The sequence below is a fragment of the Littorina saxatilis genome, linkage group LG6 (assembly GCF_037325665.1).
Source record: "Littorina saxatilis isolate snail1 linkage group LG6, US_GU_Lsax_2.0, whole genome shotgun sequence".
In the NCBI taxonomy this organism is placed as follows: Eukaryota; Metazoa; Mollusca; class Gastropoda; order Littorinimorpha; family Littorinidae; genus Littorina; species Littorina saxatilis.
In genome coordinates this window covers 20033667-20061473 of record NC_090250.1, presented here as the reverse complement: position 1 = coordinate 20061473, position 27807 = coordinate 20033667, and the positions used below count along the sequence as shown (strand labels likewise).

Sequence of the window (27807 nt, the reverse complement as noted above, 5' to 3'; positions counted from 1 at the left end):
CCAATTTTCTCTTCATAACCTCTGTATGTTAACCCCCATTTTGAGACTACATGTACTTCCCAAGTTCCTTTTTAAAAGCTTTTCTTTCTTTATTTATCTATTTGGTGTTTAACGTCGTTTTCAACCGTTCTAGGTTATATCGTGACGGGGGGAGGGGGGGGGGGGGGGAAAGGGGGGGGAGGAGATGGGATAGAGCCACTTGTTAATTGTTCACAAAAGCACTAATCAAAAAATTGCTCCAGGGGCTTGCAACGTAGTACAATATACAATAATATTACCTTACTGGGAGAATGCAAGTTTCCAGTACAAAGGACTTAACATTTCTTACATACTGCTTGACTAAAATCTTTACAAAAATTGACTATATTCTATACAAGAAACACTTAACACGTAAAAGGAAGATACAGAATCTGTTAGTCGCCTCTCTCGACATGCTGGGGAGCATCGGGTAAATTCTTCCCCCTAACCCCCAAATTAAGACCTCCCCACTTTTAAGACTTTGCTTTTTCAGATTTTCTCTTCATAACCTCTGTATGTTAACCCCCATTTTGAGACTACATGTACTTCCTAAGTTCCTTTTTAAAACCTGAATTTCTCAGATTTTGGTAGGTCTTCAAAGGAGGTTCCAGATGTAAGTTGTGAGATGAAGGGTTAACAAAAAGTAACATAACATTCCACACAAAAATATATTCATTTTTCTTCATGTGAATTTTATTTGTTTCAGGCAAGTTGTCACATACAAAAAAAGTCAGTTACATGAAATAGCTTTGCCGCCTTCTTTTCCGCTACAATAATATATTTTCTTGCCGCACCAATACATTTCCAAATACTTGCACTTATTAGTTAACAGCTTATATCCCCCTTACATTAAAATACAATGTAGGATCTTGCAGAACACAAGGAACACAGCCTGTGAGTCGAGACATATACCCCCCCCCCCCCCCCAATCAAATCTGGCTAAAAAGAAGGTTCATTCTGAAAAGTATGGGAACTACCTGTAGCAAGACACCTGAAAGATATTGACCAGAAAAAAAAGGTACAGAAAAAAAGGTGTGCAGAGAAAGAGAGAGACAGAGGGAAAGTTACTTCACAATGATGACAGAGTGCCTGAAATGAAACTTGGTACATTGTATCAGCATCACCACCATCCCCCCCCCCCCCCCCCCCCCAAAAAAAAAGTACACATCTACATAACATACAGAGTGAACGAGTCGAGAGAAGACGCATCTCCATCTGAGCTAAAACTGTCGAGTGTAAGTTTACAAGAGACGCACTGAAACTACATTATTTTAACTGGTGACCTTTTATCATGTTATATAATTTTATCCTGGTTGATGAATTACTATTAGGTACAACCTACGTCAGTCATTATGCAAGCCAAGCTCAGTCCCTATGTATAAAGTAACCATACCACAGTGTGTGTGCGTGTGCGCACTCTGCATGTACTCTCATTCTCATGTAATTACGAATATATTCTTTGTACCTGACTGATAGGAAATAATGTGATTACCTTTACAACCACGTGTGTGCCAAGACATGTAGTTTTTATTTCAAGAGCCAGAGATAGCAAGAAAGATGGTCTGTTCACTTTATTAAAATGAGTAGCCTGCAGTCAGCCTATTCAAACACAAAAACTAAGGGCGACCTAGCCATGCACAAATCCACACATTATTACCACATGAAACTCACTGACTTGTTCTCTTCCTGTGAAAGGTCGCACTGCACAAAGGCTTACATGTTCAGTGAGGTATCTGTTTGTTAGACTTTCCGATCTCTTTTCTGGACACACCCCTTACAATAGACAACCCCTTACAAGCTGGATTTTTCTTAAGTACAGGAAAAACCATAATTCACTCAACTCTTGAGCTTGGAAAATTTCAGTACATAACTTTAACTTTACGATAACTAGTTCAATATTTTTTACTAATGTGGAAACATTCTAACATGTCCCTGTTTATGCTTATCATGTCAAAGAAATGTTCACATTGGCTAGCAGAAGATAAATTAAATAAGAAACATCAATCAGATTTCAATGTAAATACATGTACATCTTCATGTTCTGGTTCGCAAAAAGAAATAGTGAGACGCATGAAATGGATCAAAAACAATCATACTGTATGTCTTTTTCACATTTTTATAAGAACAGAAAGTAACAGTGTCTGATAGACAGAATCACAAAAACACATTCTCCCTCTGACATAAACCACACAAAAACAGAATGCAGTAATAACATCAACTTGTTTTATCCATCACTAAGATACTCTCAACTAAATATTTCCAATCACAGTCATTGTTGACAAAGAGCGCTTGAAACTTCCTCTTTTTTCAAACCCTTAGCATCTACTTCTAATCAGATGCATTTTATGTGACAGACAATTATAACAACAGTTTTTAAAATATGTATATAAATCAGGATAGATTGATAGATACAAAATAAATATTCTTTCTTTTTTTCTTTATTTGGTGTTTAACGTCGTTTTCAACCGTTCAAGGTTATATCGCGACAGGGAAAGGGGGGAGATGGGATAGAGCCACTTGTTAATTGTTTCTTGTTCACAAAAGCACTAATCAAAAAATTGCTCCAGGGGCTTGCAACGTAGTACAATATATGACCTTACTGGGAGAATGCAAGTTTCCAGTACAAAGGACTTAACATTTCTTACATACTGCTTGACTAAAATCTTTACAAACATTGACTATATTCTATACAAGAAACACTTAACAAGGGTAAAAGGAGAAACAGAATCCGTTAGTCGCCTCTTACGACATGCTGGGGAGCATCGGGTAAATTCTTCCCCCTAACCCGCGGGGGGTACAAAATAAATATAAAATAACTCAGTTGCTATCACAAATTTAACAGAGGATTGCCACCCAAGCCAGTATTTCAATAGAGACTGTGTTTAGTTTACTTCAGATTTCCATTCAGTATCTGACAGCATTCAATAGTCATAGTTATTACAGTTTTAGTCAATTTACTTGATTTCACTAAGATGTATGGCACGTCTCCTAAAAAAACCAATGATGACAGATCAACTGAAAACTGTCAGTTATTCTGGTTACGTGCACAACTATTGTGGTACATGTATTTTAAATAGATGGCAAAAATTTCATGTCCTGGCAAAGTGCAACACTGAAAACTATTCCCCATCTTTTTAATAAATAATTTATGTTCGTCCCCCATCTTTTTAATAAATAATTTATGTTCATCTAGGAACTGTTGAGGGGATAAAGCAGCAAATAAATGCAGGAAAAAAACGTTGCAATAAATACATAAATAAACAGAAAAATAAGTACATGTAAATGAACAGAGCTAAAAGAAATGAAAAAATATGTAAATGAAAACCCAAAGATTTCACAATACAATGATGCAACTAATGTTACAGTCAGGTTTCATAGTAAAGTGCAGTAATCAGAAAGTACGGTACATGTATTTGCTACCATTCAACTTCTGGTAGAACAAAAGGTTCTTTTTAGTAAACAGGCAGTATGACAAAGACTGGGACCATTTCTACGAGCAAACAGGAAAATAACAAAACGACTTGAGGCAACAAGCGAATTATTGACCAGTCGTTACACAAGCATGCACTCACAAGCACTCGTACACATTATTAATTTCTCTTTATACACAAGAAGCAATCAATACCTGAAATTGCTTACTCTTTCACTCTGTTTCCTTAACACACTTCATCAGTTCATGCCTCAGTGGAAGGAAAACAAGTTCAAACCTAAATGAAATGTATGCACAAACAAATGAAAAACACCACAGCCTTTCTTTTCAAAAGAAACAAGTTTTACGGTTAGGGGGATAAAAAGACAAGATTTCTGTTTCTGTGCACCGCTTGATGCCCTTCTGTTGTTTTTTCTTCACATATATATATAGCTTTTTACAAAGAACTGAAATTAAACAGCACATTTTTCATCTGGATGGTCTTCTGAGTTTAATTAAGCTCTGACAGTTTAAGCTATGGTAGGAAAAAAATCAAAATGCACAATCCTCCAATGTTTTTGAAGTTCTGACTTTTCAATAACAGTTAAACATTGCCTTTATATTTCTGGTATTTCTGCGAGCATAATATCAACTGATAATAAGTCAGAGAAGTGACAAACCACCAGGCACTCAATTCCTACACCATACACATTTTTCACATACAACTAGTTGCTCATATCAGTAGCATGCAAGATGTGCATGGCCATGCAACAGCTGTTCTGTTAAAAAGAAACACAGCTTTCAGATTTGGGCTTTTTAATCAGACATTGTATGAATATAGAACATTTCTATTTCATCTCAAAGTGGCATGCAACTCATGGACTGTTGTTTACAACTGCTCGAAGTAAGTTGTAAGAATCGATCAAAACCATTATTTGGTGTCCATGCATGCAACTGCAAAAACAGGAATGGTGCATTTCAGCCCTTATCATGAAAACCCCCCTTTCAAGTGAACTTCAACTCAAATTACAGTCAATGTTAAATGCATCCCTTAAGCCTGTTCTTAACTGGGCCAAGTCGACTGGACGCACAAGCTTTAGCACTAAGTTTTCGGTAAAAAGACTTCGCAAAGTCTCCGTAACGTTGACTTCGGGCTCCATTAAGAACCGCCTTTTTTTATACCCAAAATCAAAGACAAAACTGTGCTAATTTATTCTGCTTTATGTTGCAAAATAGCTTGTGCCATAATGCTGCAACGCATATTGCATCACAAGAATGGATCTATTTGTTTGAAACAAGTCCTTTTTCTAAATAAAAGATATTCCATCACTTATGAAAAAAAATAGCCGGGTTCTTCTAACGCTATGAATAGAAACACTGCATGACAATGGCATGTGTTGAATGCAAGGTGAAAGCAAAATGTTCATACATTAAGCCACAAAGTTCAATATCTCTTGTACAGTAGAAGGGAAAAGCTCATCAAACAGAAACAAATGAAACCTGTACTTTGGGCTAAACTCAGTAAATGTATAACACCGACAGCTTTTACTGCGAATACACATGTATGTGAATTCAAGAATTCATTGTCGGTTATCAAACAACATTAAAATGTTTCTGCTGATGGGGGTGGTCACAAGATTTGTCCTTGAAATGACAAATAAAGTACACGAAGCATAAACTGAAAAAAACTCCAGAGCAACCAGAAACTGTATTTTTCCAGTGTGTGATGATAAAATGTTCATGTTGTTTTTAGCACTTCATATCTAGCTGTGCACAGGGTTAGCTCAAACAGTACTCTGCCGCTCTTGTGAGATCCCACTGATTTGTCGACAACGCCACACGTGCCTTGTGCTGTGACAAATAAAATAGGAAAATTAAGGCATGTGAGAGAACTAGCTATGCGCAAATAATGATGCCAAATCCATTGTCTATTTCACTGTTAAATGCGAACAAACGAATAATATAACAAAACACAGTTGTGCTGAATTACAAATTTAATGGAAAAAAAAAGAAAAAGAATCAAACCCTAAAATTAAATTCATTACTAGGTCTTTTTATCTACAGTTATAACTTGTATACCAGTCATTATTTGCTATTGGTGACAGAGAAGGGAATTGACAAATCGTGTTTGCAGTAGTGACCCACCACACTAAGCAATGTTAAACTATTCAAAACTGAATTGTAGATTGATGATACACGATACAGATCTCCTTGGTTCAATCGGATCTAAATCGTTAAGGCAACCATGCATTGGGAAGTAACTGGTGTGTCATGTACTTGTGGGACACGTCACAGTTTTCAATCAACTACACATTTCCGTTTCAAGTATGTCTGTTAACTACGTCAGTCTGAGTGCTGTTTTCAAGTTTTGTGTGATGTCAACTGTCCATGTGTTCTTTTTCATCTTTGATTAGTGGCGAAGTTTAAAGTTGATGGGTCACTGGTGTGACAGCTGGGACATGGTTGTCAAAGTGACATCTTTACATTCAGCGGCTTATTCCAAGATGAAGATCTTTAATCAGATCAAGATATTTTTAGGATGAATTTTGACAATACGGGTTCAAAGTTACTGTGTTGACCTCATGTTGCAGCTGACGATTGTGTTTGTAAGCCTACCCAAATGGGACACAGCATGTCACTCCAGTTACCCACTTTTCAAATGTTAGGTCACAAAGACAGCAGAATCAAAAGTCCTTTGTTCTATTTAATTTTGATTATTGAAGGTCTTGTCACAAAAACACAAGTAAGATTCAGTCTGTTGATTGTAATGAAGGAGAATTCTTGCTTCAGAGTCAGAGTTGATCCCTTTTTGGCACACCATTTTGAAGAAGAAAATCAGCTGTTTCCACATTTTTTTCTCAACATCAACAAATACTCAGATGGTCCTTGCTTGTGCTGTTTCTTCAGCTTTTCATTTACACATACAATTACTTATGTTTTAAAGGTATTGTAGCTAGCACAGTTTATTAAGTAGCTTGAAGAGAACCACCCACTGTTGTCACCAATAGCAAAGGCTGACTGATACACTGACTCAAAACTCACTCAACTCTCAAATGTGTCTTTGAGGAAGTGCACATACTTTTTAATGTAAGTTATGTTTATTGAGTGTAGTCAAAAAAGTGTCCTGTACATGTCTATGAACTGACTTGTCTCAACAAAGTTGACAGTTTTAAATAATCAACCACTCCCGTCCCTTTCGCAAAGCCTGCTTATGACACAAATGTTGATGACACTTAACATGGTACAGTCAAACTTGCCCCAGCAACTATCTCTAAATAACGACCAGCTGCCCATTTCGACCACCCCAAAGGATCCCAAACAAGGTTCTATCTCATAGTTCAGCATTCCTTAACGTCCACCTGTCAATAAGGACCGGTTCAACTGTACGTACCTCTTCAAAGCCCATGTTGATCAAACTGGTCACCTTGTCGTCATAGTCCTTGTCTTTCTTTGGACCTGGGTGAGAAAAATCAAATACATTTCAAACCCACAAACATCAGTTTGAAAGAAACAGAGATATCTTTTCTGACAGTTGTTTTCACATTTCATACTAAAGCAAAGGAACAAAGGAACTCATAGTCATATGGTTTCTAGATCACAGAAAGTCTCCTGGCAATTCTGAGGTGCTTTTGCTGTTCAGCTTTTCAGGCTTCAATGCGCTGCTGCAAGTGACAATTAAATATGTCACAACAGCGCATTCGATTTAAGAAATGTTTCATTCATCATTCATGTAAATGTGTGTATCAGAGGTGCACAAGTTAAAATTATCAAGGTGCTTTTTTGGATAGAACTATAAGCCTTTCATGCAGTTTTTGACCTGCACTTCAACCTAAAAGAAAACAAGTCGCGTAAGGCGAAAATACAATATTTAGTCAAGTAGCTGCCATTTTTCAGCAAGACCGTATGCTCGTAGCATCGTCAGTCCACCGCTCATGGCAAAGGCAGTGAAATTGACAAGAAGAGCGGGGTAGTAGTTGCGCTAAGAAGGATAGCACGCTTTTCTGTACCTCTCTTTGTTTTAACTTTCTGAGCGTGTTTTTAATCCAAACATATCAAAACTATATGTTTTTGGAATCAGGAACCGACAAGGAATAAGATGAAAGTGTTTTTAAATTGATTTGGACAATTTAATTTTGATAATAATTTTTATATATTTAATTTTCAGAGCTTGTTTTTAATCCGAATATAACATATTTATATGTTTTTGGAATCAGCAAATGATGGAGAATAAGATAAACGTAAATTTGGATCATTTTATAAATTTTTATTTTTTTTTACAATTTTCCGATTTTTAATGACCAAAGTCATTAATTAATTTTTAAGCCACCAAGCTGAAATGCAATACCGAACCCCGGGCTTCGTCGAAGATTACTTGACCAAAATTTCAACCAATTTGGTTGAAAAATGAGGGCGTGACAGTGCCGCCTCAACTTTCACGAAAAGCCAGATATGACGTCATCAAAGACATTTATCAAAAAAATGAAAAAAATGTATGGGGATTTCATACCCAGGAACTCTCATGTCAAATTTCATAAAGATCGGTCCAGTAGTTTAGTCTGAATCGCTCTACACACACACACACACGCACACACGCACACACACACACACGCACATACACCACGACCCTCGTTTCGATTCCCCCTCGATGTTAAAATATTTAGTCAAAACTTGACTAAATATAAAAAAGTTAATCAACAAATGTCTTGAGTCAGTTCAACAGTGCTTGAGAATATGAATGAGGCAGAGCGCTATCTCAGATCACCAGTGCTCGAAAATATTACTAAAAACAAGGATCATCTTGCAGACTAAACCGAAACCTTTATTATTCCTGAACAACATCGTTCTTCATTTGAAAAAAAATGAAAAAAAGATTGCATAACACTACAAAATTACAAGGCAGCAAACTTACCATTGGCAAAAGTTGACGTCCAGTGCAGGGCTGTTCGCCGAAAGATTTCGTAGTGTTCTTTGTACTGCTGAGCCACAACAGCGTCCTGGGGATCATCGGGTTCTGCGGCAGCCAGCAAGGCTTGTAACGACAGCAGCACTGTGCGCAGCGTCATGGCTGCCGCCCTGTGTTGTACACACAGAGTCAAGTGTCAATTGATTCATGTTAGAAAGGAGTTGCTATGGTTACCAGAAGCAGCATAAGTGCTTGCAATGGTCACACACAGCAAAGTCCACACTCACAACTCACACATGTACACTGCCCTAAAGAAATAGGGAGAGTTGAAATAACGTGCCAGCATTTTTGTGAGATTTATGATTCTCCTGATACAATTGGCAAGTTCTGTTACATACAGTGGAACGTACACACACACACAAAAACACCTGTTCTACAGTTTCCTCTGATTTCTATATGCGACCAGCCATGAGAAGGTCCATTGTGACTTCTGACTGTAGGAAATAAGCAAAATTCTCCCTGTAATGCATTTTGCATGGGAATGAAAACATCCTCAAGCCTGTAATCATGTTACACTACAGCTAGTAACTGAGTGAGATAACTTGAGGCTACTCTTTGGGCTAAACTCAAATCAATTACATTTGACCTTTCCCATTTCTGGACATCATTCTTAACTTATCCTTTAAGGTCACACTTGAAGTATAAAGCTGCACTGCTTATAAGATACGGTTTCAGTTTAATCTCACAGACTAGCCCACATGCCTACGTTTGTAGAAGCAGACCTGCCTACCCCTGAAATGTACCATGTGTAGTTTTGGGTGTGAAAATAAGGCAAATGTGTAGTTTGGCAGGTGAATGTGTAGTATTTCAATTTGATCAACCCAAACCGCAAAACAGAACAGTTACTTATACCGTACTAAAACAAACACTCAACACTCCAAACAAAACTATTACAATGTGAACAATACTCCTCATACAAATACAAACAAAGCCCCCACAAAAATACAAGCCAAGCATTAAGTTTATTTGTTAAGAAAAAAATTATTAACTAGTTTGGAACATTTGCATGGGTGAAACTGATCAGAATTAAAAATAAGGAAAATGAGGCCGGGGTCCAGGGGCCGCCCACGCCCTGGTGGGGTGCAGGGGCAACGCCCTCTTAGGGGGCCCAGCGGGGCGAAGCCCCCCGGAAGAAAACAAAAAATCAGGCTTTTTAAGGGTAAAAGTAGGCCTTTCCTGGTATCTCAAACACACAAATTTGCACAGTAAACAATGATAACAAATGCCAAGCTGTAGTCCGATAATTCGCGCGCTCAGGGAAACAAAGATTCAGCGATGTCCGGTCACTGTGTTAGAGAAAATACAGATCGGATCGCCGGCAAAAAAACAAAAAAACAAAAATTTTTTTTTTTACAGATTTTCAAAATAAGGAATTCTTTATTTGACCAATTTCATTTGGCGGATTTCCGCCCTAAGGCGGAAAAGTTTCACCCATGCATTTGTTAAAAAAAAAGCTATGTTGAGGGAATCAGGAATCAGGAATCAGGAATTTTACGCCGCTTGGAACCTTTTTAGGTTATTTGCGCGACGGGGGTGAGAGCGCACCGCCTATACGTTAAAAACAAACTAAGGACCTATCAATTTCTGTGTGTCCTCATAAAAACATCTAACATGTTACTTCAAGTAACCCCTAGTTTAGGACACCCCATAACCTATACAATTTCCTATCATTGTTTGGGTGTTTGAGGAGCTGGGGGGTAACGAGGGACGTAAAGCACCCAACATACACGCCGACCCCAGTCCTCTTATTTTAGCTTCCCTAATTTAAAATGTTTAAAAGCTGGTTTAAAAGTGATTCTCTAGATTTTAGAGCAGAGGGCCGCTTGTGGCACCTCTGCTTATTGCTGTTGAGAAAGCAGCAACAGATTTTGCCTGGACCACCTGCTCGTCTAGTGCATTCCACTCAGCCACCGTCTGCACGAAAAAGGAGCGTCGATACTGCTCTGTGCTGGCGTCTGGAATGATGTAGCCACGGGTGTTGTTGTAAGAGTACTTGGTGACGATGTTACTTGCTACGCAATCGGGAAAGGTGTTGGCCCGTATTTTCCTCTTCTCTTTATCTATTGGTTTCAGGAAGTTTTCTGGAGGTATTGCTGGGGTATGTCCCTCAATGATTTTGAAGAGAGTGGTGAGTCGCTGTTGTTTTCTGCGCTCTTGTAGAGATGGTAGATTTAGGTCCCGTAGCATCTTTGTTACACATCCTGGGTCTTGGGAACGGTAGTCGCGCTTTATGAATCTTGCCGCTTGTTTCTGAATCCGCTCAAGTTTTGTTTTGTCATGGACTAGGTGTGGATCCCACACTGTTGCTCCATAGTCGAGGGTGGACCTTATGAGGGAGATGTATGCCATTCGTCGCAGTTCTGGGGGGCAACTTCCCAAGTTTCTTCGCAGAAATCCCAGCTTGGATCCCGCCTTCTTGCATATGGTTGCGATGTGCTTAGACCATTTGAGGTCTGCTGAGATCTCGATTCCTAGATATGGGCTTTGTTCGACGTGCCGTAGGATTTCCTTGTTGAGTTCGTAGATGTACGTTGTGTTTTTCTTAGTGGGGAGGACAAAGCACTTTTTGGCGTTGAATCGCATGCCCCATTGATTGGCCCATACTTCTAGTTTTTCAAGGTCCTCTTGAAGGGTGATGTGGTCCTGGAAGGAGTGGATTTTTCGGTATAACAGGCAGTCGTCAGCGAATAATCGTACTGTTGAATTCACTTGCTCAGGAAGGTCATTCACATGGCACAGGAAAAGCAATGGGCCTAGGACAGTGCCCTGTGGTACTCCTGAGTCGACGGTTGCTCCCTCTGAGTGTTCTCCCTCCAGGATGACTTTCATGGTTCTATTGCACAGGAATCTTGTGATCCAATCGTGTATGGGTCCCTTGATGCCGTAGTGTTCCAATTTGTGGAGGAGCTTGGAGTGGGGGACCGTGTCAAACGCCTTGCTGAAGTCGAGGATAATAATGTCGCTCTGCACTCCAGCATTGTTTGTTTTCTGCAAGTCGTTCATGGTCGTCAATAGCTGCGTTTCACAGGAGAAGCCTGATCTAAACCCATGGTTTCTGTCCGTAAGGATTTTGTATTTCTCCAGGTGAAGATGGATGTGGTGGCTGATAATGTGTTCAAGCAGCTTGCATGCAACGGATGTTAGGGACACCGGTCGGTAGTTTTCAGCTCTGTTTTTATCTCCTTTTTTGAAAACGCAGGCTACGTTGGCAGTTAGCCAGTCTGCGGGCAGGTGTCCTGTTTCCATAGAGTGTCTATATATGCAGGTTAGAGGTGCCGCGATCGACACAGCGGTTCCCCCTTTCACAGATAGCATGATTAAGTTTGCTGCTGGCACCTGCCCACGCAGCCCCTGCCCTGCTTATCTGTTATCACATTCCTGGCCCCGCTGGGGCTTCAGCCTTCTTTGTTCCACTTGCTGGCAGCAGAAAATGAGTCAATTTCCCACGGTTTAATTGCCTTCCTGCCACTGCCTGGCAGCAGAACCAGATTTTTTTATCTAGTTTATATCTTGAAGAGCCCTGTCTGGAGCATTTTCCATGTGGTTTCGTCTTAAAGACTTTTTGTCTTGTATTAGTTTCTGATCATCAGAGTACATGTACGCTGTGTGTTTCATTTGTGTGGCATTGTGTTGTGACAGGCAAATTTTTCACCCACTGTTCAGCAGAAAAGAAAGGATTGAATCATAGTATTATTACAAGTGACATCACACTCAGTTATTTTGTGCAGCAGTGTGACCTAATATTTCCAGTTTTCTTCTTTGTCTTCATGTGACAGTGTATGTTTGGTATGCAGTGTGTTTCATAATGGAGCATACTGAAACTGAACATCTAATTTGTGTTAATGCATTGTGTAGACTGTGTGGGGAACGCTCTGCAAGAACAAAAAAAGATCGACATTGTAATGTGAAACTGTGTGTGGACTATGCGGACAAACTGAAAAACTTTTTTAACATTGATGTATCTTCTGATATTAGTGCAAAACATTCGACCACGTTTTGTCAGAAGTGCTATTCAAAGCAATTAAACCGTACGCCCTCAAACACAACAGCTGACACAACAGCTGATCGTGTTAAGGAACAAGCTCAAGCCATTAGTAACATTTGGTGTCAGTATGATTCCAGCCGACCCTGGTTTGCTGGTGTCAGTATAATGTGAACAGCCTTCTTTAAATCTACCCCAAGATACATGGAAGTAAATCTAGCTATAACAACAACAACAACTGACGTGTGCTGACATTTTGGAATACTGTTTTCCTACTTGGATACCTGTAAGCGGGCTCAAGAAAAGATACCTCACACACACAAGGTAAAAATCTTTTAAGTGTCAGCATGAACATCTGTTAACATTAACCTTGCAGATTTGTTTTTAATTTGTTCTGTCTTCAAAAGTGGACCGTGGCGCGATCTGTAGCCACTCAAATACATGTCATTAATTACATTGTGCCGTGTGTACTGTTCTCTGTCTGTCTTCTTTCAGCAGGCTACAGCAGTGGCACACCTACAGCATAGTGGTCATATTTAGTATCGTTTGAAAGTTTATGGTCTTGACTACAAGGCTATGTGTAAATAACACACATGCTGACATCGTAATTCAAGAGAACTAACAAGATAGAAGTGTTTTCAAAACACACAGCTTACTCGCAAGGCAGAGATAGCAGTGCGTAGCTGCCGAGAGGTTGAGCTAGGCCGCACTCTGGCCTGCTAGTAGAAGGGAGCTTTTCTCTTAGCCTTCTACTGCTGAGATGGCTTGTGTGGGTGATGCTATCGCGCGGTTGTACAGTCACTACTGTGTAGCCAGCGCTGAACCGGGGGATGGGTGATTAATTACCGCTGGCGGCCTGGCACTGAGGAAGGGGTGATAAAGGGGTCAGATTCCGGCTGTGTCTGTGAACTAAACCTAATAGCAGAAACTGCCGTGGCGAGGGTGTCGGCACAGTTTTTCAGGACCTTACTGGAAATTTCATCTGGGCCGCAAGCTTTTGAAGAGTTTAGGTTTCTTAATAATTTGGCAACCCCTTCTTCCGTGATGACAAGGTCGGAGATGTGAGGCTGTTGGGGACTATGCATTTGTGGGGGAGGCGATCCGTCTTCTCTTGTGAATACCGAGCGGAACTGTTGTAGGAGGATTTTTGCTTTTGACAGACTGTCGGTGACGAGTCTCGTTCCCTCTTTTAGAGGTGCTACGCCAATATTGTCTTGTTTTCTGGCGCGGACATACCTCCAGAAGGGCTTGCTGTTGTTGTTGTCTCTCATTCCTGTCTCAATGATGTTGTTCACATATTTTTGTTCCGCTTTCCTAATTGTACGTCTGCATTCTTTTTGGCAATATCTGTAGTTTGACCAATTTTTACTTTTCTTTGCCTTCTTGTGGAGTCTTTTTTTTCGTATGCAGGGGTATGCAGTTCATATACAGTGGGACCCCCTATTCAAGACCAGTGACAATCTGAGAACATCAAGTCACAAAAAGTAGGGACTGGGAGTATGTGTATCAACATAAAGGCAAATTTGCGTCGGCAATAATAATAATATGGCAGGTCATTGCCTCTGCTCTGGTTACCGATCTTTCAAAAGTGAGCTTGTCTTGGTCTTCTTTCCCTGGCACGGGTTTCTTCACAAAACAGTCCAATTTTTCCTCTGCTTTGGTCGGGATTTCTCGAATTCCTCATGAGAAGTGCTTTTCTTGTGGCGGTTACACGGTCGTAAAGCCCACTGTGCTTCTCTGAAAAAGCCGTGTTGCACACAGTGCAGTGGGCAAAATGCTTCCCTTTTCTCCACGAAACTAGGCATGGATGCTCCTCATAGTACTTTGGCAGAAAAGCCTTGCTGGGAGTTTGACCAAGCTTCTTTTTTTTTGCTCCGTGGCGGTTGATCGCCAAAGTCTTCTGAATCCGTGTTCGTCGCTGTAGCCATTTTTTTCCCTCCAGAAAGAATGAGCTACGAAGTGACCGCGTTCAGAAAAGTATGTGCTGAAACGCCCGCGATAGTTGTAATAACAGCAGCAAGACCAACTGACTACGCTACTCTCGCGGGCGCCGGGCATGTTTTGCACGCAGTACACAACCGGTTAGTACAAATTATGGATCGGAACTCGCTCGCGTTTTTGCGTATTCAAAATGTCAAAATGTGTAGTCGAAATGAAACGTTTGCGTAGTATAAGACAAGCATGCGTAGTTGCGTAGTTTGGGGACCAAAATCGTAGTTTACTACGCTCAATGTGTAGTGTAAACAGGTCTGTAGAAGTAAAGAGAACAGAACATGAACACACAGTTACAAAAAACAATATATTTAGATCTCCTGAATGATAAAACATCCTACCCAGACAGTAAGGCAGTGATGGCGCTAGTATTTTTTCAAACAGGTACGCAAACTTGGAAAAAACCCCGGTAGTTCTAAAAATCAACCGGTAGGTCATACCGGCAGCCAATTTTGTTCCGGTACTTTCTCATTTCAATCGATAAAATACCGGTATATATATATACTGGTTAACGCCAATACTGTAAGGTGTATATATATATAATATATGCATGGGTGTTACTGGGAAAAATCAAAAAACCTGAAAGGCAGGGGTCCAGGGGCCGCTGAGGCCCCGGCGGGGCACAGGGGCAGCGCCCCGTTGGGGGGTTCAGGGGGGCGTTGCCCCCCTGAAGCTGAAGCAAATTTGCCAAAATGAAAGCATATAGTGGCCATTTCCAGCATTTTCACAGTCAGAAACCATACAAGAAGAAAAGAAGCAGAAACAAAAAAAGTCCACAAAAATAATACAAATGGGATACTTTACTGTCCCAATCAACCAAGCAAAATCACCGTCAATAATTCAAAAAAAATTCTAGCATTCGAAAAATGTCTGACAAGAAACAAGGCATCCCGCGTTTTCTTGAGTTCAGTGGCATTATCAAAGCCACACACAAACACTGCTTCTGATCTGAGTCCTATAATGTATCCATGCGAGGCTTTTTGAAGAAGGAACGAATGTCTCCTGCACTCTCTGTAAAGCAGCACGTTTCCCCCCTTTCCCAACCATTCCCACCTCCACTTGTTTGTAACACCTTCCTCTAGTTGTTCAAGTTTAGAAGGATCGACATCATTACTGATGTAAGGCATTTTGATCGAGCAAAATGCTCAAGTTTGAAAGAAAGTTTCTGGACACCGACGAAACCAAATCATAATAAGCAAGATGGCGGCAAATCCAAGGGAGCGAACCGAGAAAGCACGCGAACCGGTGTCAAAAGTCGGATCGGAACCGCTGCTCGTTATTTCAACTTTGCGAAACGAAACGGAAAACCGGAATTTCCGGCTTCAGATTTTTTCAAAAACCGGAAATCCGGCAAAAGCCGGAAGAGTAACACCCATGTATATGATAGCTAGAACACATACCATTGGTCTTTTAAGATGTCCAGGCAGATGGCACCTGTTACTGAGCTGATGTTTGGATGCCAGATCTTCGTCAGAAATTTCACCTGAAAGTCAGACATTTGACTTTGTACACCAACATGGCAACCCATTCCAGTCAATACAATTCCCCTGAAAGTCAGAAATTTGACTTTGTACACCAACATGGCAACCCATTCCAGTCAATACAATTCCCCTGAAAGTCAGACATTTGACTTAGTACACCAACATGGCAACCCATTCCAGTCAATACAATTCCCCTGAAAGTCAGACATTTGACTTTGTACACCAACATGGCAACCCATTCCAGTCAATACAATTCCCCTGAAAGTCAGACATTTGACTTAGTACACCAACATGGCAACCCATCCCAGTCATTAACATTCCCCTGAAAGTCAGACATTTGACTTTGCACACCAACATGGCAACCCGTTCCAGTCAATACAATTCCTCTGAAAGTCAAGACATTTGACTTTGTACACCAACATGGCAACCCGTTCCAGTCAATACAATTCCGCTGAAAGGCAGACATTTGACTTAGTACACCAACATGGTAACCAATTACATGCAGATTTGGAATCAGTAGCGAAAGTAGAAACAGCCCGGCGCAGCACAAATGAAAAAAAAATTGTCCAAAATAGGAACCTCGTTCTCAAGTCACTAAAACATGGAGGTGTTTTTGCAGATGACAGAAGTTTCTGTAATTGCAGTATTTATGGCTTTGAATCTGCACAGTACAACTGAAAGCTGTTTCGCCGCCAGCGATCCGGCCATCCCTACAGACGTGACAAGTGAATTTTGTCCCCCCCAAAAAAGATGATTAAAAAAGATTGATTGATGTGAAATAACAGCATGAATAGTCAGAATACTGAAACACCTTCAGATACTCACAAGTGGAGGATTGAAAGGGTAGGTCTCAGGGATCTTGATTTCCAGCTGAAAGCGTCCGCCTTCATATGGTGTGTCTGGTGGCCCCATGATTTCTCCCCGTAGGTGTGTGTATGTGTCATTGACCAGTTCAACCCTGATGTTACATGCTGCAACCTATTCATGGAGAGAGCAAAAATGTTCAATTTTACTTCAAATACATTCACATCAAACCCTTACCAAAACTTTTGCCAATTAACTTGAATTAAGTAAGTAACTCAAGCGAACATTTCAAAATCCAGTTCTAATCAAAAGTGTAAACCCAAGGCCAATTCTAAGCAACATAATAAACTAGCATCCTGAACTCAGGTCAAAATGAGTTCGGCTACAGTCCTACACGAATCTATCAAAACAAAAATACAGAGTTATCTCCCATATGGTTTTCGCGAGCACTGATCTAAATTTGAGATCAGTGTTCGCATCTGAGTTTTTCTTTTGTCATGACGCTTCAATGTAAAGGCTCTTTTCTTGATGTTAATGTACTGAAAGCTATCAAATATATAATTAAATAAGAAAATTGCAGTCTTAAATTTGAGAAATTTAGGACATGAACCGTTACAGTTGACACGCCACTTTTAAAACTCAAATATTTCATAAATATTCAAAGATTGTTTGGGTGCAAACTCATTTGAGCAAATCCTCAAAACACTCCTAAGAAATACAATCAAGAAATTTAATTTCCAATGAGCATACATGCTCTTACAAAACAATGAAGTAGCTATGTGTCAAATGTCCCACTTTGAAAGTGTTGGATTTTGTCATTTTGGGGCATTCTAATAACCTTTTCAAGACCTTCCAATTGATAAAAACTGATGAAATTATCTGTACTATCTCTCTGAAGGGTTTACTTTAAGAAGGAGTGGTGCTATTAGTAACTTGCTGCTTTCATAAAGAGAAATTATTCTTGAAAGGTAGGTATCTTCTTGCTGACCACGTTTTGGCACAGGCTCATATATATAATGCCATCATGAAGACTCAAACTGTAAGTGTAACTGAAACTGAAAGCATGTGTTTGACAACAGGCGATGGAGCTCCCAGAAACCATCCATGGCCAAACTCCCAAACACAGTTGTGTACCGTTCAAAACGTGAAACATATAACATGTTTTAAATTGATTAAGAAATCGGTGCTTTCTGTGCGTCAATGACAACGGGATGACTGGGCCGAAGTTCTGGCTTCAGTTGGCTGAACAGGACTTTCAGAACGACCCAAATTCTAGTTTGTGAATACTTATTAAACTAGGCTCTAATAAATTACCTCGTCACTTTTAACGACTTCTTTGAATTCTCTCCGTATTCTCTGCTCAGCAATGTTTGCCATCCTACCAGGGAGGGTGGTTCCTGAAAGAAACTTTGAATGAGATGGTAAGTTGTTCCTCTTCAACCACAGAATGAAGTAACTTCCGGTTCGTGCAGACGTCATGCGCAAAATCTAGATTCGGAGAGAATAAATGCAAAAATGTTGTTTCACGAATTCGATGGAAAAAAATATGTTTAAGTCAAATGAGTTCCTTTTCATGCGGAGAATAAAGAAATAAAGCTGTCGATAATTTTATTATTTACGCACTCATTCGCAACTCCACACACCACACGGACAGCAGCTCCGACGAAACCGCGAAAAGGATTGATGCTCAAGTCTACACGCGTGCAGAGTTCGGGTCCACTCATAGAACAAGGGAGAATGCCTAACATCAAGGTCTTCGCGGGTACCTCACACACGGATCTTGCCCAAAAGATCTGTGACCGTCTGGGGATTGAATTGGGAAAAGTCATAACGAAAAAATTCAGCAACGGAGAGTGTTGGTAAGGATAGCAAGTTTTCATTTCATTTCGGTCACTGGCATTGCCCAAATGCTCGCGCAGTGTCTGCGAGATCTTAATCATTACCATGTCTTTTAATCTAGATATATTATATGATTGATGTTGTTGTTTTTTTCTCTCTATGTGATGTGTCGTGTCGTTATTCAGGTGCATCGCAATCTTGAGCTGCTATGCGCATCACTTGTGTTGACCACGTGAAATGACTGACTCGCGTTCTCATTGGCTCCTCCATACTCCTAGCCTCAATCAGTTCGTCTGCTACGGTTCATTGTAGTTTCTTTGGCCTTGATCCTAATTTATATTGAGAAGTCCTGGGTGTAGTACGGATTGGTAACCATGGTTCTAGTTGCCCGGGATCTAAGAACTGTTGACGTTTCTGTGCTGACAACAGAACTGTTTACCGTTAACTTTTTCTTTGCTGGCTTGTGGTTGTGCATTTCCTGTGACACTGTAACCTACATAGAATTCCCGCCTAGTCTGTAAACAAAGGTGCTATAAACAGTGCCTTCTCAGAGTGCTTTCAGTTTCACAGTTTGGGAGGGAATCTAAGAATAGATGTTTTGGTTCAACTGATTAGAATAAAACAATGTAAAATCTTCACTTGTTGAAACTATGAAAGCATTGAAATCATTTTCCGCTGAGTTTATTAAAAAATTACAGGGCGATTTCATTAGCTAGAGAATGCTATTCCTGTGAAAAATGTCCAATGTCTTCTTGGAAATCAATGTCTCTGCTCTTGGTATGTGCAGTTATTGACATACTCATATATGAGAGTATAGATCTTGTTCCAAGGTGACCCTCTTTCAATTTCATGTGGTAGGCATATTAAGTACACATTGCACCCTTTGCTTCTATCTGTATATATATAGGCAATCCGTGAAGTTAGGAAATTCGCTTATTTCCTGATTCATTTAGGAAACTAGATGATTACCCGCTTCGCCGGGAAGAAGTAGAGCCGAATACCAGGCTGCGGCTGGGACCCGGCACGCCGGCTTCGCTGGCGCACGAAGAAAAGGAGATAAACGCGCAAAACACTGCAGACCTTCTAAAAATAGTAACGTGCAGTGACCTTCTAAAAATAGTAACGTAGTAACGGGAATATGGATTGACGCCACACGGAGGAAGGGAGATAATCGCGGCTGAAAACACTGGAGAAGATAAGGAAGAGTTACTGGTAGTGGATCCCGACAAAACAAAAATCGGTTCAGAGCGCTGCGCGCTGAGAGCACGTGTTGAAATATCTCATCGATGAGGTTGTGTCCGGGGTGTAGCTGAATACGGTGTCCAAATTTGAAAAAGATCCACCGAGAACTTTGGCCGTGCATCGCGAACAGACAGACACTAGTCGTATATATATATATATAGATACATGTTTTTCCTAAACAGCTTAGGAAATACATGAATTTCCTAAAAGAGTTGGGAAATTCACGTATTTCCTAAAATAAAACGCCAACAATTACATGGATTTCCTAATCTATAAATACACCCAAACGATGCACAAAAATTGTAAAGAAATGAGAAATAGTCCCTTTCATTTTGCTACATTTATTCAATTATTATTTAATAAAATGGGGAAACAGTTTTAAAAAAATGCACTTATTCACAAAATTGTACTACTCTCGATCATATGAACATATTGGACTAAAACAATTAGCATAATCAAAGTAAACTTTTTAGCACATAAACATCTCATGTCCCTAATAGGCTCTAGTTCCTGTGTGACAAACATTTTAAGAATCATCATCATCAAGTAAACTTGCGCCATCTTTTTTCAGTCACAATAAAATCTGCTTGAATCAGCATCTATACTGTATATATATACGACTTGTGTCTGTCTGTGTGTGTATCTGTGTCTTCGCGATGCACGGCCAAAGTTCTCGATGGATCTGCTTCAAATTTGGTGGGCTTATTCAGAGAGACCCCGGACACAACCTCATCGATGAGATATTTCAACACGTGCTCGCAGCGCTGAACCGATTTTGGTTCCACCTCAGCTATTTTGGTTCCACCTCAGCTACCCGGGCCCCCATACCGACACACCAAAGCCAAAGTTCTCGGTGGATCTTTTTCAAATTTGGACACCGTATTCAGCTACACCCCGGACACAATATCATCGATGAGATATTTCAACACGTGCTCTCAGCGCGCAGCGCTGAATCGAATTTGGTTTTTGTGTTCATTTCACCATTATAAGTAACTCTTCCTTATCTTCTCATCTGCTCCATGTTTTCAGCGTTTACCTCCCTTCCTTCGTGTGGTGCACTACAGTATGAAGGGGGCATCTTCGGATATTCCCGGCGTTCTGTTACTATTTTTAGAAGGTCACCGCAGTGTCCAGAATGTAAATTGGACCCGTAAATTATCCTCACTGTAAAAGTGCAAAGGTCGAATCAATTTATAGCCACGCGAAAAATACACTGTCATCTATTTCTCTATAGATACGGCTTCTCTGTGTTTGTGTGTGTGTGTGTCTCTATGTGAGCAACACCTGTGCATTGTTCAGTTCTGTTTGTGATGTGGTCTGGCGGCTTTTGTGTAATTTTATGTACTGGCCTTCCTTTGTGAAGCCATAACAGTTCAAAAGGGCTTAGAGATAAGCTCTAACTTGCTCAGTCCTGTTTGAGTGGAGTTCGCCTCCAAAGGTGATTAACACGGTTACATTCGTCGACAAGGATGGGACTCGATATGGTCAGGAATGGCATTATGGCCACTGAATCATTTTCGTGCGGTTCCCATTCCACGAATCTGGGAGGGACCTAAGCTTGGCGGGTCCATTGTTCGGACCCGGCGAAGCCGGCGTACGGCTCTAAGTACTTCTTGCCGGCTACCCGGCGAAGCGGGTATTCATTCTAGTTTGTTTATACACGCGAGACTTCCATGGCATGGTGAAACAGTTTAAACAAATGCAGTACAAAAGGAAAATCAGCATTTGTTTTTACACTCGAGACTTCCATGGCACAGTTTAAAAAATGCACTTATTCACAAAAATTGTACTACTCTCGATCATATGAACATATTGGACTAAAACAATTAGCATAATCAAAGTAAACTTTTTAGCACATAAACACCTCATGTCCCTAATACTAATAGGCTCTAGTTCCTGTGGGAAACAAATTTTAAGAATCATCATCAAGTAAACTTGCGCCATCTTGTTTCAGTCACAATAAAATCTGCTTGAATCAGCATTTGTTTTTACACGCGAGACTTCCATGGCACAGAGAAACAGTTTTTAAAAAAAAGGCATTTATTCACAAAATTATACTACTTGATCATATGAACATATTGGGATTAAAAAACGAGCATACTTAAAGTAAACAACACATTTCACTAACTTGTGAACACTCGTTCAAATTCCTGGCAGATTGACAACAAATTCATAGTCCGTGTACAAATCGTCTCTTATTTTTCAGGAAATTCGTAAATAGTTCACAGTTCGTGCATAATAAAAGTCTCACGTGTCCGGGGAAAAAAGTATTTCACACAAGTATTTGGCACCCTTCCTTTGGGTGTTTTTATAGATCAGGAAATCCATGTAATTGTTGGCGTTTTGTTTTAGGAAATACGTGAATTTCCTAAATATTTTAGGAAATTCATGTATTTCCTGTGCTGTTTACGAATTACATGAATTTCCTAAATGAATCAGGAAATACGCGAATTTCCTAACTTCGCGGATTGCCTGTAACATATATACGGCTTGTGTGTGTGTGTTCGCGATGCACGGCCAAAGTTCTCGATGGATCTGCTTCAAATTTGGTGGGCATATTCAGGTGGACCCCGGGCACAAACTGGTCGATGAAAATTTTCAACACGTGCTCTAAGCGTGGCGCGGTGAACCGCGGATACGGCTTCTGTGCCAAGGGAAACAATCTACGCAATTCAACAACGTTAGGTTGCTGAAGCAGCAGTAGCTTCCCTTCTACTTGAAACCTGCTGAGTTTTCAATATTGGTTCAGATCCTTTATTATCCCTGTTACCGATAGTTGAAAATCAAAGGGGTATAGAATCTACGTTAGGCCAAAAAATAAAAATAGGTGTGGTTAAGGTAACATAGCCAAAAAAAATAGGGTAGGAAGGTAGGCAATCACTTTTTTTTTTAAACTTTTTTTTCTTATGTGTACAAATTAAACCTACTTGACAGGGAAATAAGTGTGCGACCCGAGCGCTTTCGCTTTCATTGCGTTTTCTGCACTCGGGTTTTTTTTTTTTGTTGACAAATGTAATAAAAAGTTATAGGATCGGCCCCTAAAAATAGGGTAGGTCGGGTTACCGTAACCACACCTATTTTTTTTTTTTTTTAGGCCTTAGCATACCAAAGACAGAAAAAATAAACCACCTTTCCCCATGTTCTGTGTCTGTCTTAAAAAAAGATCAAATCACTTTCAACACTGTGCCCTTTTCTCTTTCAGCAACAACATGGCTTACCAACCACCATCGCATTGTACTCTCTTGCGAGTCATTCAAACTGGTCGATGAAATTTTTCAACACGTGCTCTAAGCGCGGCGCGGTGAACCGCGATACGAATTACGAAACTAAACACTTTTTTTTCGGCTCGACTTCTTCACTTCTTTCACTTCCGCCACACAACGAAAACGAATCTAAGCAGCGCTTTTCTGCACAGGTAGTACATCTAAGTATTGCAATTCGTGTACAAAATCCCTCCCATCTTCAAAATATTGCCACTAATACTCCCCCTCCCATCGTAATTATTCATTGCAACCATTAAAAGTCAGGAGCTTTGCCGGTGTTTTTGTGTCTACCCAGAAGCTCTACAGTAGATGGTAGGTACGACTACTGTGTGTCTGTTCGCGATGCACTGTCAAAGTTCTCGACGGATCTGCATCAAATTTGGTGGGCATATTCAGGTGGACCCCGGGCACAAACTGGTCGATGAAAATGTTCAACACGTGCTCTAAGCCGGCGAACTGCCACGCTGCATAATCTGTCTCGCGATCCACCCGGCAAAGCCGGGTATTCATCTAGTTTGCTATATATATATGGACCGGACGAGATGTGAAAGTAGTTTATTCCCCCCTCTGCTTCTTTCTCTCTGTAAACTTGTAGGGCTAGTTATTTTTCGGTAACTTGCCCAACAACGGGCCTGAATCCTCGATAGCTCATGGGTAGAGAATGTACACATTGTGGATCTACTTTTTGCGACTTAAAAGTTCAGAACACTCTAATGTACAAAATATACATTTCTGGACCAAACAATACCGCATTTAAACCAGGAACTACAGGCTTGAACACATGAATCTGAATATAAAATCCACGAGTTTGGTTGTTTTCTGAATTCAGATCTGCCGTGCACAATCGTTTATCGCTAGCAAGATTCCAAGGCAAGTAACTCTCATACTTTGTCTAGCGACACGAGTAGTTCCCCTTTCAGATTTCGGCTGCATCGACAAGAGACTGCAATCCGACGGTCAGTTTTCAACAATATTTCATTTTATAAACAGATCACACGCAATCAAATGCAAACATCTAATCAATTTAAAGAACATGCGGCGGTTTCATACACTATTTTGCCCCAGAAAACTGAACTTCATACAGTTTTTAACGTTGGAACACGGGTGTAAAACTTCGTCTGCTAGTCACATTCGAGGAAAGAACATTTCCTGAGCGATACCAAAACATGAACAGAACACACACTGTCTGCCTTTACCGCCACAGCAAAATAACATAACTGTGTACTTGATTTTAGTCCAAAACAGGGAAACTGACAAGAAGTGTTAACAGAATTGAATCATTTTCACGGAACTATACAACCGCGCATTATTCAATCGCCTGCGCAGGTAGACTGGTTGGGTGATTAGGATTCGATCAAACTTTCGCACAAAAAACTCCTCTTTTCTTTGAATAACTGAAGAAAGGAGGAATAAAGAGGTTTCATACCTCGTCTCGGTGAATATTAAAAATAATGGTCTCAGTTCGCGGTCATGAAAAAGCTCGCTGAAGCTCGCATTTTTCATGATCCGCTAACTTGGACCATTATTTTTAATAATCACTGAGACTCGGCATATAACCTCTACTTATTCCACCCTCTGCTTATTCCGCCCTCTGCTCCTTTCTCTCTGTAATCGTGTAGGGTTAGTTATTTTTCGTTAACTTACCCAACAATCAAAATCACTTAACTAGAACGGGCCTGAATCCTCGATAGCTCACAGGTTGATGAGCGAGACTTTGAGGGAACTACTTTAGCGATTGAAAAGTTCCGAACGCTCTAATGTACGAAATATACATCTCTAGACCAAACAATACAAACATGCTGCATTTAAACTAGCAACTACAGGCTTGAACACATTAATCTCCATATAAAATCCATGAGTTTGGTTGTTTTCTAAATCCAAATCTAACGATCAGTGCAGAGAAACTCGCTTTAGATCTCTTATGAGTGCAAGCAAACTTCCAAGGCAAGTAACTCTTGTACTCTGTCTAGTGATAAGAGTAGTTCCCCTTCCAAATTTTCTGAACTGAGTTGCTTGGACAAAAGACTGCAATCCGACGGTTAGTTTTTGACAATATTTCATTTTATAAACAGATCACACGCAACCAAGTGCACACATCTCATCAATTTAAAGAACATACAGCGGTTTCATACAATATTTTGCCCCAGAAAACTGAACTTCATAGAGTTTTTAACGTTGGAACACGGGTGCAAAAGTTCGTCTGCTAGTCCCATTCGTAGAAAGAACATTTCCTAAGCGATACCAAAACATACCGCCACAGCAGAATAACAACATAACTGTGTACTTGATTTTAGTCCAAAACAGGGAAACTGACAAGAAGTGTTGACAGAATTGAATGATTTTCCCTGAACTATACAACCGCGCATTATTCAATCGCCTGCGCAGGTAGACTGGTTGAGTGAATCGGATTCGATCAAACTTTCGCACAAAAACCCCTCTTTTCTTTGAATAACTGAAGAAAGGAGGAATAAAGAGGTTACATACCTCGTCTCAGTGATTATTAAAAATAATGGTCTCAGTTCGCGGTCATGAAAAAGCTCGCTGAAGCTCGCATTTTTCATGATCCGCTAACTTCGACCATTATTTTTAATAATCACTGAGACTCGGCATGTAACCTCTACGTCACTGTCACCTACTAATATGATTATAATTGTGCAGGTAATTAGTTACAAGTGATCACATTTTCTCTGGAAAGAAATGGATTTAAAGGGCAGGAACAACCACACAATACTGGTACCACCTGTTTCAAGGCTGTCAAAAAATCGAAGAGAATCAAGTCTTAAAAGAATCAAGTCGAATTACAGATCTATGTGTTTTGTTTTTTTAGAAACGGAAAGTCTGAAAAAGCAGGGCTTTAAAGGGGGAAGGCCTTAATTTGGAGGGTTGTAAAAGGTGTGTTTTGCTGAAGAATAAAATGAGGCAATGGGGGAGGAACCTCCTTTTAGCAAACATAATGTACATATGTATCCATATCTGCAAGTACCAAGTGAACAGACTGACAAGTGACAGACACAGAACATGCAGTTTTGTACACAATGAAATGCTAGTGTTGTCAAATCTTGATGATGAAAATGAAAGACTAGTGTTGTATTGGAAGATTACAGTTGTGCTTTTTTAGGTAAAAAAAATAAAGATGATATTGCATCAGCGTATAACCTGTTGTCAAAGCTCATAGCAGTGTAAGGAGTGTGTTCTAAACCCAACAGCCGTTGACAGTTCTGGGCTGGGGTGCTCTCAACAGCTTTGACACTGCTAACAACATTTAGGTCAGGTTTACATTAGTGTCGCTCATACCAATTGTGCACCCATTGTTGTTTTGGTGCTATGAACTTGCAGGGTGAAAATCATATACATGTACAAATTTAAAAAAATAAAACAGATCAGTTTCTGCTTTGAATTTCTGCCAAGGGTCACAATCTTTGAGGCTGCATTTGTTGGCTTCTTTTTATCTTGTTTTTCAGTTTTTATTTGGGACTAAAATGTAGATTTGTCCAGCAGTTGACCTTAAAGTTAATCACATTTAACTTGGTTTTCCTGTGCATTGTTGCGAACTATAGATTTAACCATGCAGATGATATATCAATTCACAGATTGGTGTTTGTACAAAACGATTGATATCTTGCTCATTGTTCAGTTAATGACTGCAATATACCACTGCCACATCTGTTGTCATTCTTAGCTCTGCTGTGTTTTGTTTAATAGTGACACCTTAACATGCTGTCTGAGGAAGGGAGTGTTCGTCAATATTCTTCAGTTAATTAGCACAGATCCGTACATCGCTTGGGATCCCTCGTCAGGGTTCGTACAGAGTCCTTGAACCCTGGAAAACTCCTTGAAAATTGGAAAACCTTTTCCAGGCCTTGAAAAGTGCTTGAAAATAGAGTTTTGTTAAATAGTCATTGAAAAGTACTTGATTTTTCCAAATTGTTGCCTATACATTTCGTCAGCAGCTTGTCTTATTTAAAAAAAAATGCAACCCCCTTTTTTTTCGTCAAATACAGTACACACATTTTGGGAGAATAAAAGATCGAGTGAAAACAAAAGCAGACGAACTAACTATTACTAGTCACCTGTAGTTGCTTCCCTTCCTGAAGGTAAGCTTGGTGCTTTGCATTAATTTGGGGAAAATCATGTCCTTGAAAAGCATTTATTTGGTCCTGGAAATGTCCTTGAAAACTCCTTGAATTGTATCAGCTCTGCCCTGCAGGAACCCTGCCTCGTTACCTATACTAAACTACTCGTGTACTTTGTTATGTAAATGTGTTTTATTAATATATATACTATGCTTTATGGAAAAGTTTCAGAAAAGCTGAAATTACGCAATTTTCTGTGAGGAAATAGTACATATGTACAGTTTTTCCCCAAAATATTACAAGTACAGTATTGCATGAATTGTTTCCTTCAGGGTTTTTTGGAAAGATAGTTTGTCAAATAATTTAAAATTTGAAACATTTGTCTGTAGCCAGGCATTTTGTAATTTTCAGTTTGTCTTTTTACAACTGCTGTCCTTTGTACACATAGTTAAAGGTTAGGTTGAGGTTGAACACAGGTGTTTTTTTGTTTGTCTTTTTGAATGAGTCATCAGGAGAACATTTAACTTTGCATTAAGATTCACTCAGGTTGCAAGGGTGATATAAACTTTGCGGTTGTGTGTGTGTCTTTGTTAGTGGTCATTTTATTTTTGTTAGCGCAAGGCAAAGTCTGATTCACTCTGATTTGTGAGGAGCTTTGAAAACAGGGGGGGGTAAGGATTTGATATTTTGGTAGTGTAGCCGGTATTATAAACTTTACTCCACACACTTCTTCCATACTTT

At 40.0% G+C, this 27807-nt stretch overlaps 2 protein-coding genes across 3 annotated transcripts in view; one reads left to right on the top strand and one right to left on the bottom strand.

Annotated features, from left to right (window-relative positions):
* Nucleotides 1-689: 689 nt before the first annotated feature.
* Nucleotides 690-18117, bottom strand: LOC138968700 (ubiquitin-conjugating enzyme E2-22 kDa-like). Its single transcript, XM_070341313.1, has 6 exons — nucleotides 17964-18117; nucleotides 16671-16823; nucleotides 15765-15847; nucleotides 8337-8500; nucleotides 6819-6883; nucleotides 690-5278 (listed from the first exon to the last, which is right to left on the bottom strand). Exons 1-6 carry the CDS (start codon nucleotides 18024-18026, stop codon nucleotides 5207-5209), a joined length of 600 nt encoding a protein of 199 aa, XP_070197414.1. The 5' UTR covers nucleotides 18027-18117; the 3' UTR covers nucleotides 690-5206.
* A 174-nt stretch (nucleotides 18118-18291) lies between these two features.
* The window catches only part of LOC138968699 (ribose-phosphate pyrophosphokinase 1), a 31368-nt gene continuing 21852 nt past the window's right edge, over nucleotides 18292-27807 (top strand). For both annotated transcript variants that reach the window (XM_070341311.1, XM_070341312.1), the window contains exon 1: nucleotides 18292-18508. In XM_070341311.1, coding sequence (XP_070197412.1) covers nucleotides 18333-18508 — 176 coding nt within the window. In that variant the 5' untranslated portion in view covers nucleotides 18292-18332. The remainder of the gene's footprint in view (nucleotides 18509-27807) is intronic.